At 37.3% G+C, this 18,266-nt stretch overlaps 1 protein-coding gene across 5 annotated transcripts in view; it reads right to left on the reverse strand.

The window, feature by feature from the left end:
- Positions 1-18,266, reverse strand: part of ZMYM2 (zinc finger MYM-type containing 2) — a 141,713-nt gene that overhangs the window by 95,826 nt on the left and 27,621 nt on the right. For all 5 annotated transcript variants that reach the window (XM_023553104.2, XM_064275378.1, XM_064275379.1 and 2 more), the window contains 3 exons: positions 12,845-13,130; positions 9,240-9,405; positions 8,204-8,416 (listed from right to left, as the gene is read on the reverse strand). In XM_023553104.2, coding sequence (XP_023408872.1) covers positions 8,204-8,416; positions 9,240-9,405; positions 12,845-13,130 — 665 coding nt within the window. The remainder of the gene's footprint in view (positions 1-8,203; positions 8,417-9,239; positions 9,406-12,844; positions 13,131-18,266) is intronic.

Below are 18,266 nucleotides of genomic sequence, written 5' to 3' on the forward strand. Positions count from 1 at the left end.
TCACTGCAGCATTATTCACAATAGCAAAAAGATGGAAACAACCTAGATGCCCATCAACAGATGAATGGATAAACTGTGGTACATACACACAATGGAGTATTACGCAATGCTGAAGAACAGTGATGAATCTGTGAAGCATCACATAACGTGGATGCATCTGGAGGACATTATGATGAATGAAATTAGTCAATCACGGAAGGACAAATACTGTATGAGACCACTACTGTAAAAACTCATGAAAGGGTTTACATACAAAAAAGAAACAATCTTTGATGCGTTTCAGGGTGGGGAGGGGTGGGGATGGAAAAACACTTAATAGATAATAGATAAGTGGTAACTTTGGTGAAGGGTAAGACAGTACACAATACTGGGGAAGCCAGCACAGCCTGTACAGTGCATGGTAGCTCCATAGACACACCCGAACTCCCTGAGGGACTGAATTGCTGGGCTGAGCGGACCATGGTCTGAGAGAACACCTAGCTCAAATGGCGTAAAAGATTTTATTAAGAAAATGTTCCACATTCTACTTTGGTGAGTAGTATCTGAGGTCTTAAAAGCCTGTGAGAGGTAATCTAGGACACTCCACTGGTCTCAACCCTTCGAGAGCAAGGAAGAATGAAGAAAACTAAAGACAAAAGGGAAAGACTGGTCCAAAGGACTAATGGACCACATCTACTACTGTCTCCACTAGATTGAGTCCATTACAACTAGATGGTAACCGGCTACCATCACTGACTGCTGTGACAGGGATTATAATAGAGGTCCCGGACACAGGCTCATGGGACAAAACAAGACTGCAGGGGCACACCAGCCCTCAGGCAGGGACTGAAAAGTAGGAGGAAACAAGAAAGCTGGTAATAGGGAACCCAGGGTTGAGAAGGGAGAGTGCTGACATGTCGTGGGGTTGTTAACCAATGTCATAGAACAATGTGTGTATTAATTGTTTGATGAGAAAACTAGTTTGTTCTGTAAACCTTCATCTAAAGTTCAAATAAATAAATAGCTCTATGTATTACAGCAAAAATTCTCTTGTCACATTAAAAAACAAATTGAGAACAGAAAAAAATTTTTTTTAAACATTTTGGGTTTTTATGTCCATAGAAATCTAGAAAATTACAATAGTTACCTTTCTGGAGTAAGACTGAGTTGGCAATTTCATTTTCTTCTCTACTCATATACATAATGTTTCTTGTTTTATATTAAGAATATATATTTCTATGATAAAATGAACTAAAAGCAAAAAAAAAAAGACCCTTACTTACACATCTATGGAAAAGAATACATTAAGAATGTATACTCCACTACCATACAACCCAGAAACCCCACTACTCGGAATATACCCTAGAGAAATAAGAGCCTTTACACCAACAGATATATGGACACCCATGTTTATTGCAGCACTGTTTACAATAGCAAAAAGCTGGAAGCAACCAAGGTGCCCATCAACGCGTGAATGGTTAAATAAATTATGGTATATTCACACAATGGAATACTACACATCGATAAAGAACAGTGAGGAATCTGCGAAACATTTCATAACATGGAGGAACCTGGAAGACATTATGCTGAGTGAAATTAGTCAGATGCAAAAGGACAAATATTGTATAAGACCACTATTATAAGATCTTGAGAAATAGTATAAACTGAAAAGAACACATTCTTTTGTGGTTATGAGAGGGGGAGGGAAGGAGGGTTGGAGAGGGTTATTTACTGATTAGATAGTAGGTAAGAACTACTTTAGGTGAAGGGAAGGACAATAGTCAATACATGGAAGGTCAGCTCAACTGGACTGGACCAAAAGCAAAGAAGTTTCCGGGATAAACTGAATGCTTCAAAGGTCAGCAGAGCAAGGGCAGGGACTTGGGGACTATGGCTTAAGCGGACTTCTAAGTCAATTGGCAAAATAAATTCTATTAAGAAAACATTCTGCATCCCACTTTGAAGTGTGGCGTCTGGGGTCTTAAATGCTAACAAGCGGCCATCTAAGATGCATCAATTGGTCTCAACCCACCTGGATCAAAGGAGAACGAAGAACACCAAGGTCACACGGTAACTATGAGCCCAAGAGACAGAAAGGCCCACATGAACTAGAGACTTACATCATCCTGAGACCAGAAGAACTAGACGGTGCCTGCCCACAACCGATGACTGCCCTGACAGGGAGCACAACAGAGAGCCCCTGAGGGAGCAGGAGAACAGTGGGATGCAGACCCCAAATTCTCCTAGAAAGACCAGACTTAATGGTCTGACTGAGACTAGAAGAATCCTGGCGGTCATGGTCCCCAAACCTTCTGCTGGCCCAGGACAGGAACCATTCCCGAAGACAACTCATCAGACATGGAAGGGACTGGACCAATGGGTTGGAGAGAGATGCTGATGAAGAGTGAGCTACTTGTATCAGGTGGACACTTGAGACTGTGTTGGCATCTCCTGTCTGGAGGGGAGATGGGAGGGTAGAGAGGGTTAGAAACTGGCAAAACGGTGTCGAAAGCAGAGACTGGAAAGAGGGAGCGGGCTGACTCATTAGGGGGAGAGTAAATGGGAGCATGCAGCAAGGTGTATATAAGTTTACATGTGACAGACTGACTTGATTTGTAAACCTTCACTTAAAGCACAATAAAAATTATAAAAATAAAAAGAATGTATACTCCACACCCACTAGAATGGCTTTAACAAAAAAACAGAAAATAACAGGTGTTCGTGTGGTTGTGGAGAAATTGGAACACTCGTCCATTGCTGGTGGGAATGTAAAATGGTATAGCTACTGTGGAAAACAGTTTAATGGTTTCTCAAAAAGTTCAACATAAAACTACCATATGACCCAGCAACCCCAAACCTAGGTATATACTCAGAAGTGAAAGCAGGAACACGAACAGGAGCCTATACGCCAATGCTCAGTATAGCATTATTCACAATAGCCAGAAAGTAGAAACAATCCAAACATCCATCAACAGATAAATGAACATTATACTGAGTGAAACAAGTTAAATATGAAAGGACAAATATTCTATCACCCTATTTATATGAAATCTCTAGAAGAGTCAAATGCAGAAATGGAAAGTAAATTACTGGTTACTAGCTAAGGGTTGGGGCCGTAGGGAGTTACTGCTTAATGGGTACTAAGTTTACCTTGGGGTGATGAAAAAGTTTTAGAAATAAATAATGGTGATGGCAGAAGGTTTGGGGACCATGACCGCCGGGATTCTTCTAGTCTCAGTCAGACCATTAAGTCTGGTCTTTTTATGAGAATTTGGCATCTGCATACCACTGTTCCCCTGCTCCCTCAGGGGTTCTCTGTTGTGCTCCCTGTCAGGGCAGTCATCGGTTGTGGCCAGGCACCATCTAGTTCTGCTGGTCTCAGGATGATGTAAGTCTCATAATTAATGCCACTGAAATGCACACTTAAAAGTGACCAAAATGGCAAATTTTGTTATATATACTTCACTTCAATAAAGATAAAAATTTTAAGCATACTGTAAATTTAGTTAATGTCTCTGAATTGAATACTTAAAAATGGTTAAAATGGCAAATTCTATGCTATGTATATATTTACAATTAAAAAAGCAAAACTATCTCCTCTTCCCACAAAATGGAGGAAGGAATCACAAATTTCCCACAACTCACAGAGGGGCAGAATGTAAAATTAATGGATTAATAATTTAAAAATGGAACTTTTTCCTTTGAAACTACATTGCTCTCTAATAACTTAGAAGTTATTTTCTTCCTTTTTATGCTCTGGAACAGTTTAAACAACACTGAAACTACCTGGTCTGAGTTTTATGGAATTACCCTCTGAAACCATCTGAGCCCGGTTCTTTTTGTGGGGTAGTTCTTCGATAACTTAGGAGCCCTGGTGGTACAGCGGTTAAGCGCTTGGCTGCTAACCGAAAGGTCAGTAGTTTGAATCTATCAGCCCCTCCTCAAGAGAAAGATGGGACAGAAAGATTACAGCCTTAGAAACCCTATGGGGCAGTTCTACTCTGTCCTAGAAGGTGGGTCACTAGGAGTCAGAATGGACTTGAAGGCAATCTGTTTGGTTAGGTTCCTTTGATAACTCCCTCTATTTCTTCTGCGAAAATTGGTCTACTTAAACGGTATCTTTTCTACAGTCAATTTAGGTAAATTATATTTTCATAGAAAATTATTCATTTAATCTAGGCTTTCAAAATTTTTATATATGGTTGTACAAAGCAGACCCTTTTGATTGAGATTATTCAATTTCCTCTGCTGTGATTGTCATTTCTTGTTTTGTGTATTTGTGTTTTTTTTTTAACCTCTTCCTGACTGGATTACTTATTGGTTTATGCAGTTTTTAAAAAAACTGATTGTCCAAAGAATCAGCATATTGAATTTTTCTTTTATTTTTAATATTTCTGGTTCCTAATTCATTAATTTCTACTTTTATCATTATTATTGCCTTTCCTCTCTTTTCTTTTAATTTACTTTGTTTTCCCAATTTTTTGAGTTTAATACTTAATTAATTTTTCAGTTTTATCATGTTAATTAACTATATGAATTTTTCTGAGCATTTTCACAAAGCAAATATAACCCTCATACCTTAAAGACTATACCTAAGGAAGGGGTAAGGAAATTATGGGCAAATCTCATTTATTCCTATTGGCAGAAAGATACTGAATAAAATATTAGCAATCAGAACCAAAAACCAAACCCAGTGCCACTGAGTCGATTCTGACTCACGGCAATCCCATGTGTTTCAGAAGAGACCTGTGCGTATGGTTTTCCATGGCTATAATCTTAAGGAAGCAGATTACCATGCCTTTCTTCCACATGCCACTGGGTGGAATCAAACCACCAACCTTTCTTTTAGGAGCTGAGCACAAACCATTTGTGCCACCCTATAACCTCCAGCAATCAGAACAGACACACTTTAAATATAATAGTGACCAAACTAAACCCAATGCCATCGAGTCGATTCTGACTTATAGCAAACCTACAGGACAGAACAGAACTGCCCCACAGAGTTTCCAAGAAGTGCCTAGTGGATTCGAACTGCCCACTTTTTAGTTAGCAGCCATAGCTCTTAACCATTACACCACCAGTGTTTCCTAACAGTGACCAGGTATGACTTATTCCAGTAATGCAAGGATGGTTCAATACTAGGAAATCCATTAATATAATTCACATATTTATGTATCTATGAGAGAAAAAAAAAAATCATACAATCACCTCTCTAGACACTGAAAAGACCTTCAATGAGACAACTCATTTCTGATAAAACACTTAATAAAATAGAAATCAATGGATACTTTTTTAACATGATAAAACATGTTTATACCTCAACCCTAAACTCAGCATCTAATGTAATGAGGAAGAACTAAAGGTATTCCCATTGGAATAAGAAGGTGCCTACTATCTCCACTATTTAAAATTGTATTAAGAGTTATCAGGAAACACCCTCAGGCAAGAGAAAACAATAACAGGTAAGAGAATTGTAAAGGAAGATCATTTGCAGGTGATATTTTGCAGGTGATATGGATGTTGTAGAATATCAACCAAGAATGATGATTCAGTTTAATAGCAAGTATTCAAAATCACTGGGCAAAACGGTAAAGTAATTTCAATTAATGAATTTAAAACAAGATAGATATTTGGGAGCAAATAAAATTTGATCCATACCTAAACTAGATGTCAGAATAAATTCCAAACAGACTACAGATGTAAATGATAAATTAAAACTTCATAGATATTAGAAGAAAACTTGAAAAGTACTTCTTTATAACAGTGTATGATGCAAAATCAAAAGCAAAATAACACTACCCAGAGGGAGAGGGGAAAAGAGAGTCTTAGCTTACGAGGATGCTGAGTTCCTGTTAACGGTGGTAGAATAATTTGAAAATGAATACTGGTGATGGTTGCACAACATGATGAATGAAACCAATGTCACTGAATTGTACATGTAAAAAGTGTTGCACTGGCAAATGTTTTGTTATGTATATATATTACTGTAAGAAACAAGAAACACCATATTCATCCATAGCTATACACAGCTATGCATGAATCTCACAAACACAGTGCTCAAAGTAGCCAGATTCATGTATTACATATTAATTCCATTTACATACAGTTTATAAACAACTCAAACTATGATGTCAGAAGTCAAAGACAGTGGCAATCTTTGGGTAGGTGAAGGGGACACTCATTGGGAGAGAGTACAACAGGTTGAATGAACTAGTAATACTTAGTTTCTTGAACTAGGTCCTTAAAAATCAAGACAAAAGACACAGATTTTATCTTTACTGTAACACTAAGAGATAGGTATTACTATTTCACCAACTTTACAGATGATGAAACTAACGGAAGACGCAGGGAAGTTAAATAATTTACCCAAGGCACACAAGTGATACTAACTGGTAGTGCCAGAATTTTAGCCCAGGCAGACTAACTAAAGCCAGCACCCTCAACAAACTTTTTAGGTATCAGAAGATAATAAATGCAAAATCACCACCAATAACAAAGAGTACGGTGAGTCTTAGTGATTACAATAAGTCTGATCCTTTCCATCACCCATATGTGTAAGACCTTTAAGTATGCTACCACAATGTAAGCCCTAAGAAGGCAGGGACTATTTCTGTTCTACTTCCCACTATTATTCCTAGAAACTAGCACAAACTAGCCTGGAACACAATACTTGCTAGGTAAATAATTATTGCAGGAACAAATTAAAGATTCATTTTGTATATTAAAGTGTTTGATCATTAGGAAAAAATATGAGACAACAAAAGCCCCAATAGGAAAACAGGTAAAGACATGAATAAAAAGTTCACAGAAAAGGAATGATATGGACAAAAAGCTCTGAAACATGATAAACTCTTCATCATCATTCCTAATAAAATACCTATTAAAAATACACAGAGATACCATTTTCAGCAACCAGACCACTTTGTTAATATTCTGTTGGCGAAGTGGTGGAGAAATAAGACACTGAAGGGAATATAAAACGGTATAACATATTCATTTACCTTTGGCCAAATAATCCTACTTCTAAGCATCTACCCTGAAAACATACCTCCACAAACACAGAGTAAACTATATGCAAGGTTATTCATCATCCATTAATCATAATAGCAAAAGAATGGAAACAATCCAAATGCCATCAACAGCGGACTAACTGAATAAAATGTGGTACAGCCCAGTGATGTCTGATATGTGTTTAACCACCAGCTCTGAGGAAGAGCCTGATTTGTAACATTCACCATAGAAAGATTTCCAACATGACTAATTTCAGGCTACCAAAATGACACTGAACATAGAACTGGGAAGAGACACAGAGAAGTACATGATTATATAGTATTTCTCTCATACAACTATGATAGACATAAATAACACTAAGAGTCCACAGATAATATTAAAGTGTAGTAAAATAATTCTGAAGTAATGAGTTTGGAGCATTTATTATCTGTTTTAAATATAATTTAACTCTAAGTTTTTAGAATTTATTTTTTAATAATGGTTGTGTTTAATACTCAGTTTACAAAATTACTGAAAATTTAACTATGCAACCATAAAAAAAGGGTAAAGACAATCTCTATATATTGATAGGGACTGATTTCCGGAATACACTGTGAAGTAAAAAAAAAAAAAAGCAGCCCTCTATATGTATTATGCTTTTTGTTCAAAAAAAAAAGGAAAAGAAGAATGAATTATGAATTTCCTTATTTTTGTTTTTCAAAAAGAAACAGGGAACAAACACTAACAATGAAAATGACTATCTATAAAGGATGGGAATGAACCAAAAGTGGAGAATAGAAATGGGAGCAGGACTTCTCTGAGTATCTTTTCATGTTATTTTACTTTTCAACCACATATATAAATTAAAAAAATAACGTAAGCCAAACCTAAAAGAGAAAGCCTTAAAAGTGAAATTAACATTAAAATTCAAATATAAGATAATTGCTCCCAAGCTAAGCTTTAACCGTTTGAAAAATCCTAGTTGCAACCCCTCGACACTTGATAAAAAGAAGAAAATTCAAGAGAAATCAGTAAAATCACAAGTTTATTTCCAATTGTCTATGCATACTTCAGTATTCTTTTGTGGTCGGTCACATCTGTAATATGAAGACACTGATGGAGTTAAATCATATCCCGTTATAAATCTGGCTAATAAATGCTGTTACAGTAAAACTATTAAAGCACTTTAAAACACTTTCAAAAGAACAGAACATTTGGTCAGAACATGAATTACCTGTTTATATTCACTGACACAACTCTGACAGCAAAATCTTTTCTGCTGACCATCAATCACCAGAACATTATTTCCAGCACCTTTGCTTGGTAAGTACTCTCCACATTGTTCACAGCAATTCATTATTAAACCATTTGCCATTCTGTATCTATTAAAGCAGTGGTCACTGCACAACTTGTGAGTCATATTTTTAAAGCTAACTTCATGGCGAATCTAAAAGAAAAGCAATAAAAAAAAAAAAAAAACCACATCACTACGTCAAGCAGCTAAATAAACTAGGTCCTCCAACAAAAACATCAATGCCCCAATAATTTTTCTGTGGAAAGCATGTTTCCAGAGACAAAGCACATTTCATTATTATTTGCACTGCTTTTATACACAAAAAGAAGCACAAGGCAGTTAAAAAGGATCAAGGAAAAAAAAACAGCAATGACATCAGGACAAACTTCTCTAAAGGTACCTAAAACTAATAGAAAATAACCTGGTTTGGTTAGTTTTAACAGACTGATAATCTTTTGACAAATCCAAAAGGAACTATAAATATATTGCCCTAGAAAAGGGAGGACATGGAGTCAATATTACAAACAATTAGAATAGGGATACACAGATTCTTTTTTCTGAATAATGCTAAGAGTTCAAACCATACAAACAGTGTGAAATTATCAAAATATATTCCCTTCACTTGTTCTATTTCTCAGCAAGGTTATTTACCATCTTTCCTGTGTAGTCAGCCTGATTTAAAAAATAAGTATATTAGCAGACAAAAATCAACCACAATACTACAGTATTGCCTGTTGAGTACTTCCAACCGCAGGAAAAAAGAGGCGATCAATATTATATTTTAACTTTTCCTAAATCTTTCTACCTGTGGAAAAACGAGACTACATAATAGGCATTTCTAAGATGGTTTTTAAGTATCCTCACTTTTAAGGAAACACATATTGATGAAAGAGTATATATATAAGCATGTAATAGCTATTAAATAAAAATTTAAATACTCCTATTAGAACTAAGTGATAAAGTACAAAATACAAACCTCTGTTAGTTTACCACAGATGGTACATCTTGATTTATTTAGAACTCCTTTAGTAGGATTCTGTTTGTCTTCATAGAGAGACAGACAAGATGTACTACAGAACTCCTGGAAGGACTCACTTGAATCCACTTGAGCAACAATGGTTCCTTTCATTGTTGTTATATCTCTGAGAAATAAGAGGTACAATACAAAGTTAAAACCATTTAAAAGAAATAAAATATCAAGAGTATTATACTAATTAACATTTTTCATTTGTCCAAAAATTTAAACCTGGGAATCAAATATCATTTTTGTATTTAGTAAATCACTATCACCATTTAGAAACTCTTGGCAATAAAATATGGAAGCACGAGATTAAGAAGCAAATATATTTTAATATTAAATCTTTATCACTACTTATCTTCAAACTAAATAATACAAGCTTTCAGATCTTAGGAACACTGGCGGAGAAAAAAAAAAGCTGTTATTAATTATACTGAGTTAATGTTAAGGACTAATTTACTGAATATAAATATATAACATTTAAATAGCATACATGAGCTTTGCACATCACTAGAGTATAACATACATTCATTCCAGAAAGGATTATTTAGTTTAAATGTACCTCCCACTCTCCCAAATAATGCTGCCCAAAATTCTGAACAGCTCTCAAGTTGCAACGAGAAATGTCAGAAAAAAACAGTACCAATGACCTTTGAAGTTTTCCTTTAATTTGATGTTTCAGGATTCTATATTCAGTATGCAAATTTAGATTATAAAGCAATCCAAAAATTGCATAACAATTGTTTTGAATGTATTAAATTTGAATGTATTAAACATGTACAGAGCACTAAGCCCTTTTCAGAGTTCCAAGATCTAAAAATTGCTTCACACACTTGGGTAATCCAAAAGATGGTACAGAAAGTCCACCTTGCATATACTATACTATATTCCCACTATTTTTAAAACCAGTGAGGCCATAACTAAAAATGGCAGGATAGAGTACCCTATCTCTGCAAAGCTGGAAAAACTGGTATCTAAGACTTCTAACAGTGAGTACTCTAATGACTTAGTAACAAACATTAAAAAAACACATAAAAAATCCAAAGACTTATCAATTTTAAATTATACTTATCTCAAGATAATGCAAAATTTGACCTATTTTAGTGTCAACTCTAGAGGCCCTAATACACAGCATTAACAGGGTACAAACCATAACAAACAATACACAAATTCCAAAATATAAGCTAGATAACTGGGATCTTCCAAAAATTAAACACGTATGCTCATCAAAAGACTTCCCCAAAAGAGAAAAAAAAAAAAAAAAAACCTATAGACTGGGAAAAAATTTTTGGCTGTTACAAATCTGACAAAGGTCTAATCTCTGAAAACTACAGGAAAATCCAACACCTCTACAACAAAAAGACATATAATTCAATTAAAAAATGGGCAAAGGAAATGAACAGACACTTCACCAAAGAAGACACTCAAGAGGCTAACTGACATGAGGAAATGCTCACCATCACTAGCCATTAGAGAAATGCAAATCAAAACCACAATGAGATACATCTCACCCCCAGCATTACTGGCATAAATCAAAATAACAGAAAATAACAAATGTTGAGGAGGCTGCAGGGAGGTTAGAACTCTTATGCACTGCTGGTGGGAATGCAAAGTGGTACAACCATTTTGGAAAACAATATGGTACTTCCTTAGAAACCTACTAATGGAAATATCATATGATCCAGCAACCCCACTTCTAAGAAAATATCCTAGAGAAATAAGAGCCACCACACAGACTTATGCACACACATGTCCACTGCAGCACTGTTCACAATGGCAAAAAGATGCAAACAACCTAGACGCCCAAGAACAAATGAATGGATAAACAAACTATGTTACACACACAATGGATAAAGAACAATGATGAATCTGTGAAGCATCTCACAACATCGATGAATCTGGAGGGTATCCTGCCGAGTGAAATAAGTCAATCACGAACGGACAAATATTGCATGAGATCACTACTATAAAAACTCACGAAAAGGTTTATACACAAAAAGAAACAATCCTTGGTGGTGACGAAGGGGTGGTGGGGATGGAAGTACACTGAATAGATAATAGATAAGTGGTACCTTTCGTGAAAGGTAAGACAGTACATAACACTGGGGAAGCCAGCACAATTGTCCAAGGCAAGGTCATGGAAGCTCCACAGACACATCTAAACTCCCTGAGGGACCGAATTACTGGGCTGAGGGCTGTGAGGACAACGGTCTTGGGGAACATCTAGATCAACTGGCATAAGTTTATAAAGAAAATGTTCTACACTCTACTTTGGTGAGCAGTGTTTGGGGTCTTAAAAGCCTGTTGAGCGGCCAACTAAGATACTCCACTGGTCTCACCCCTTCGGGAGCAACGACAAATGTAGAAAACTGAAGACATAAGGGAAAGATTAGTCCAAAGGACTAATGGACCACAACTACCACAACCTCCACCAGACTGAGTCCAGTATAAAAACAGATGGTGCCCAGCTACCACCACAGACTGCTCTCACATGGATCACAACAGAGGGTCCTGAACAGAGCTAGAGAAAAATGAACAAAATTCTAACTCACAAAAAAATGCCAGACTTACTGGCATGACAGAGGCTACAGAAACCCACACAGTATGTCCTCTGGGACACCCTTTTAGCTCAGTAATGAAGCTACTCCTGAGGCTCAACCTTCATCCAAAGATTAGACAGACCCATAAAACAAAACAAGGCTAAAGGGGCACACCAGCCCAGGCACTGGGACCAAAAGAAAGGAGGGGCAGGAAAGCTGGGAATAGGGAACCCAAGGTCAAGAAGGAGAGAAAGATGACATGTCATGGGTGGTTACCAATGTCATAAAATAATATGTGTACAAACTGTTAAATGAGAAGCTAGTCTTTTTAAACCTTCATCTAAAGTACAGTTTAAAAAAATAAAAACTTTGACCTATTTTCAATTCTGAATCATAGCAATCCTATACAACACAGTAGAACTGCCCCATAGGGTTTCCAAAGAGCAGCTGGTGGATTCAAACTGCCAACTTTTTGGTTAGCAGCTGAGCTCTTTAATCACTATGCTACCAGGGCTCCAATACAGAATTAGTCATATACAAAATAAATTCTTATAATTAATAATGCAAATAAGCATGTGTTTTTATAAATTCAAATAGTCCAATGGAGGTTACAGAAGTAATTACTTACAAGAGGCCCTGGTGACGCAGTGGTCAAGAGCTTGGCTGCTAACCAAAAGGTCTGCAGCTCAAATCCACCAGTCACTCCTTGGAAATCCTACAGGACAGTCCTACTCTGTCCTATAGGGTAGCTATGAGTTAGAACTCAACCCAAGGGCAATGGGTTTCGTTTTTTTGTTTTTTTGTATCCATCAATCCCAAACCCTAACCAAATTCGAAACCCTATAATTCATAAGTCGCCTGGGCTTGATGAAGAATCTCCAAAACCATTAAAAATTTGGGTTGGCTTCAAGACTAAAAAGACTAACCAATTTTTAAAATATAGCTCACATTTAAGACTGATATTAACAATTTTTTTAAAAACTTTATACCAGTATTCAACCATATGGAAGATATAAGCCTTACTTTTTACACATAACACAGAGTTTCTTTGGAGCAGGCTTGTGAGAGAAGGAAGAAAGGCAGGTGGTAGAACAAAACAGGTGAGCAGATCCTTTTCGTTGATAAGCTGTTTGTCCCTTCTGCAAAGGTTTTTTGCAGTTTGCACATGTGACTTTAACTGGTTTAGTGGGCTGCTGCTGGGCAGAAGGCTGGAAAATCTGCTTAGGAAGTGAGGCGACTGGTGATAAAGAATCCACTCCAGGTTGTTTCTGATTACGGGGAAATGAAGCTGACTGGGAGATCCAAGAATCTTAAAAACAAAATGTACAAGATAGGGTAAGAAAACAGGTTTATTTATACAAATTAAAATTTATATCAGAGAAATAGTTTTAACTTCCCACTCTGCACAAGTCTAAGAAGTTAACAAGGCACCAGTATAGCAGAGAAATAAAGTCACAAATTTTGGAGTAAGAATAGCTGGTTCAAATCCCAGCTCCATCAGTTAATAGATTGGGTAAATTACTTAAATGCTGTGCCTCATTCTTCTCTAAACTGAAAACACTACTAATCTCATAAGAATGACAGCACCTAAATGCAAAACTACATGCAATAAAGCATATAATGACCAGCCTACGGTAAGTACTAAAAAAATGCTAGCCACTGGTTATTACCAACCAAGAAGTAGCCATGAATTTACAGAGTATTACTTTAAGTAAGAAATAGATACATGCACATAAAATTATAACCAAATATTGACAATGCAGAACCTTTGAGAAATACGACAGGCCAACAAAGTTCATGTGCTATTTATTTTCAAAACATATTTTTAAGAACAGCTTTTCCAAATATACTCAGTTCTACAGCCTCTATACCATATAATACCACAGAAGTTACCAGCAAAGTGTTACACAGAAATGAAGGTATTAAACCAATGTATGCAAACTAATCCAATATCTAGAGTACAATTTCAACACAGATATTCATCTTCTCCTCTTTAATACTAGCTCCCTTTGTACTTAGTAAGAAGTCTACAGCTTACTGCAATCATTAATGTTTCACAGAGCTGTCACTACAGCATCAATACCATAACCTATTTTCATTTTCCTTCTAATTTCTATTACTGTGGTCTCTCAATATTTTTTTTCTTTCCCTTTCTGGTTTCTTCTGAATTTTGAACTTACAGAGGAAGTACAGATTTAGAGTGTCTGGTGCATATCTAACAAGAGCTGGGGAAATCATCTTTACCTTGAAAGCCCTGAAGGCAGTTTCCTGGTTGTGAGTCATTCCGCCGACCTAATGATTTCACAGAGCTACATACGCTGCTATTTAGATTTGATCATACTCCATTTAAAACAAAAAGAAATTACACACTTTATATAGAGTAAGCAACGAACATCCTGGAATTCATTTATCCTGCCAACTCCAGACTTTTATAAAAAGGTTAAAAATACTATTCAACGAGGGGAGGGGGGGAATCACTAAAGTAGCATGAAGGTATTTCAATCAAAAATTATGTTTGAACATACGCCAGAAGGGATAGTATTTTGCAATACAAATATGGCTCCTTAGGATTTTCAACTTTGAGACTTATCATTTGAATCTATATTTAAAGGATGCTATTTAAAGCTTAACAGCATCTGTTAACTTGATTTTGAAACTGCAACTTTTTAAAATTCAATTTAGCTTTAAACCAAACCAAACCCATTGCCATCGAGTAGATTTCGACACACAGCAACCCTATAGGACAGAGTATGACTGCCCCACAGTGTTTCCAAGGAACGCCTGATGCATTCAAATTTAGTTTTAAGCCCTGTATAAATAATGTTTAATGACTCCCCTTATCTGTATTTCCAGCTCACAAATTTCCCCTACTATCAAATTTTCACCTCTCCCAATAGATACACACACACGCACACACACATAATTTAGGAATAGAGATGGCAGAATCCTTTTGTATAACCCTCCATTTTATACAAGAGAAAACAAGGGATAGCAGTTTAAGTAATCTGTTCGAGTCACAATTAATCCAAGACCTAAAAAGCCATGATTTTTATAACTCTTAATCTGTTAGTAGTTGTTCTATCACAAATAAAACAGCACATTAATGCAAGGGCAAATTCAAGTCAGGTTTGTCTGCTTAGTTTTCCTTGTGTAAGAATTTTAGTAATCAGGAGCACAGAATTCTTACAATGACATATAATCATTTTTATCAATCAATATTCCTAAGGAAATACATGTCACAAAATATACATACATATAAGAATATTCTGACATTTCCGATCAGCGTCTCATCTCTAAAATCTACATGATACTGCAAAAACTCAACTACAAAAAGACAAATAACCCAAATAAAAAATGGGCAAAAGATATGAATAGACACTTCACTAAAGAAGACATTCAGGTAGCTAACAGATACATGAGGAAATGTTCACAATCACTAGCCACTGGAGAAATGCAGATTAAAACTACAATGAGATTTCATCTCACTCCAACAAGGCTGGCATTAATCCAAAAAAACACAAAATAATAAATGTTGGAGAGGCTGTGGAGAGATTATAACACTTATACACTGCTGGTGGGAATGTCAAATGGTACAACCACTTTGGAAATCGATTTGGCGCTTCCTTAAAAAGCTAGAAATAGAACTACCATACCGTCCAGCAATCCCATGCCTCGGAATATATCCTAGAGAAATAAGAGCCTTTACAAGAACAGATATATGCACACCCGTGTTTATGGCAGCACTGTTTACAATAGCAAAAAGATGGAAGCCACCAAGGTGCCCATCAATGGATGAATGGATAAATAAATTATGCTATATTCACACAGTGGAATACTACACATCGATAAAGAACAGTGAGGAATCTGCGAAACATTTCATAACATACAGGAACCTGGAAGGCATTATGCTGAGTGAAATTAGTTGCAAAAGGACAAATATTGTATAAAGAACTTGAGAAATAGTTTAAACTGAGAAGAAAACATTCTTTTGTGGTTACGAGAGGAGGGAGGGTGGGAGAGGGGTATTCACTAATTAGTTGGTAGATAAGAACTGCTTTAGGTAAAGGCAAAGACAACACACAATGGGGGGAGGTCAGCACAACTGGACTACACCAAAAGCGAAGAAGTTTCCTGAATAAACTGAATGCTTCGAAGGCCAGTGTAGCAGGGCAGGGGTTTGGGGACCATGATTTCAGGGGACATCTAAGTCAATTGGCATAATAAAATCTATTAAGAAAACATTCTGCATCCCACTTTGAAGACTGGCACCTGGAGTCTTACGTGCTAGCAAGCAGCCATCTAAGATGCATCAATTGGTCTCAACCCATCTGGATCAAAGGAGAATGAAGAACACCAAGGACACAAGGTAATTACAAGCCCAAGAGACAGAAAGGGCCACAAAAATCAGAAAGGGCCACAAAAATCAGAGACTACATCATCCTGAGACCAGAAGAACTAGATGGTGTCCGGCTACAACCGATGACTGCCCTGACACGGAATGTAACAGAGAACCCCTGAGAGAGCTGGAGAGCAGTGGGATGCAGACCCCAAATTCTCGTAAAAGGCCAGACTTAATGGTCTGACTGAAACTAGAAGGACCCCAGTGGTCATGGCCCCCAGGCCTTCTGTTGGCCCAGAACAGGAACCATTCCTGAAGCCAACTCTTCGGACATGGATTGGACTGGACAATGGGTTGGAGAGGGATGCTGGTGAGGAGTGCGCTTCTTGGATCAGGTGGACACTTTAGACTATGTTGGCATCTCCTGACTGGAGGGAAGATGAGAGGGTAGGGGGGGTTAGAAGCTCATGAAATGGACACGAAAAGAGAGTGGAGGGAGAGAGCGGGCTGTCTCATTAGGGGGAGAGTAACTGGGAGTATGTAGCAAGGTGTACGTAAGTTTTTATGTGAGAGACTGACTTGATTTGTAAACTTTCACTTAAAGCACAATATAAATTATAAAAAAAGAATATTCTTTTCTTTAATTGTGCTTTCAGTTTACAATTCAAGTCAGTTTGTCATACAAAAACTTATACACACATTGTTATGTGACCCTAGATGCTCTCCCTAGAGGAGCACACTCCTCCTCTCCACCTTGTATTTCCTGTGTCCATTCAACCAGCTCCTGTCCCCTTCTGCCTTCTTATCTTGCCTCAGGACAAGAGCCGCCCACATAGTCTCATGTATCTACTTGAGCTAAGAAGCACATTCCTCACCAGTATCATTTTATGTCTTACAGTCTAATCTTTTTCTGGAGCATTGGCTTCGGAAATGATTTTAGTTTTGGGCTAACAGAGTCTGGGGGCCATGTCCTCTGGGGTCCCTCTGTTTTCAGTCAGACCGTTAGGTCTGGTTTTTTTAACTAGGATTTGAGTTCTGCTCCCTGCTTTTCTCCTGCTCCATCAGGGACTCTCTGTTGTGTTCCCTGTCAGGGTAGTCACCAGTGGTAGCCGAGCACCGTCTAGTTCTTCCAGTCTCAGGCTGATGCAGTCTCTGGTTTATGTGGCCCTTTCTGTCTCTAGGGTTCTTATTTTCCTTGTGTCTTTGGTGTTCTTCATGCTCCTTTGCTCCAGGTGGGTTGAGACCAATTGATTGCTAGCTTTTAAGACCCCAGATGCCACTCACCAAAGTTGGATGCAGAACGTTTTCTTAATATACTTTGTTATGCCAATTGACCTAGATATTCCTTGAAACCATGGTCCCCAGACCCTCACCCCTTCTACTCTGTCCCTCAAAATGTTTGGCTGTATTCAGGAAACTTCTTAGTTTTGGGTTTAGTCAGGTTGTGCTGATTTCCCCTGTACTGCGTGTTGACCTTCCCTTCTCCTAAAATAATTCTTGTCTACCAATATGTATAAGAATATCCTTAAGAAGAGTTACTTGAGGAGAAGAAAACTGGAACTACACTAAATAATCAACAAATTTCACACGATATCACTGCTGATGTCAGATGGATGCTGGCTGAAAGCAAAGAATACCAGAAGGATGTTTACCTGTGTTTTATTAACTATGCAAACGCACTCAACTGTGTGGATAATATATTATGGATAACATTGCCAAGAATGGGAACTCCAGAACACTTAATTGTGCTCACGAGGAACCTGTACTTAGACCAAGAGGCAGTCATTCGAACAGAATAAAGGGATACTGTGTGGTTTAAAGTCGAAAAGGTATGCATCGAGGTTGTATCCTTTCACCATACTTACTCAATCTGTATTCTAAGCAAACAACCTGAGAAGCTGGACTACATGAAGAAGAACGGGGCACCAGGATTGGAGGAAGACTCACTCACGACCTGCGCTGCACAGGTGACGCAACTTTGCTTGCTGAAAGTTAAGAGGACTTGAAGCACTTACTGATAAAGATCAAAGACTATATATAGCCTTCAATATGGATTACACCTCAACATAAGGAAAACAAAAATTCTCCTAACTGGACCAGGAAACA

The sequence above is a fragment of the Loxodonta africana genome, chromosome 23, assembly GCF_030014295.1.
Source record: "Loxodonta africana isolate mLoxAfr1 chromosome 23, mLoxAfr1.hap2, whole genome shotgun sequence".
NCBI classification, from domain to species: Eukaryota; Metazoa; Chordata; class Mammalia; order Proboscidea; family Elephantidae; genus Loxodonta; species Loxodonta africana.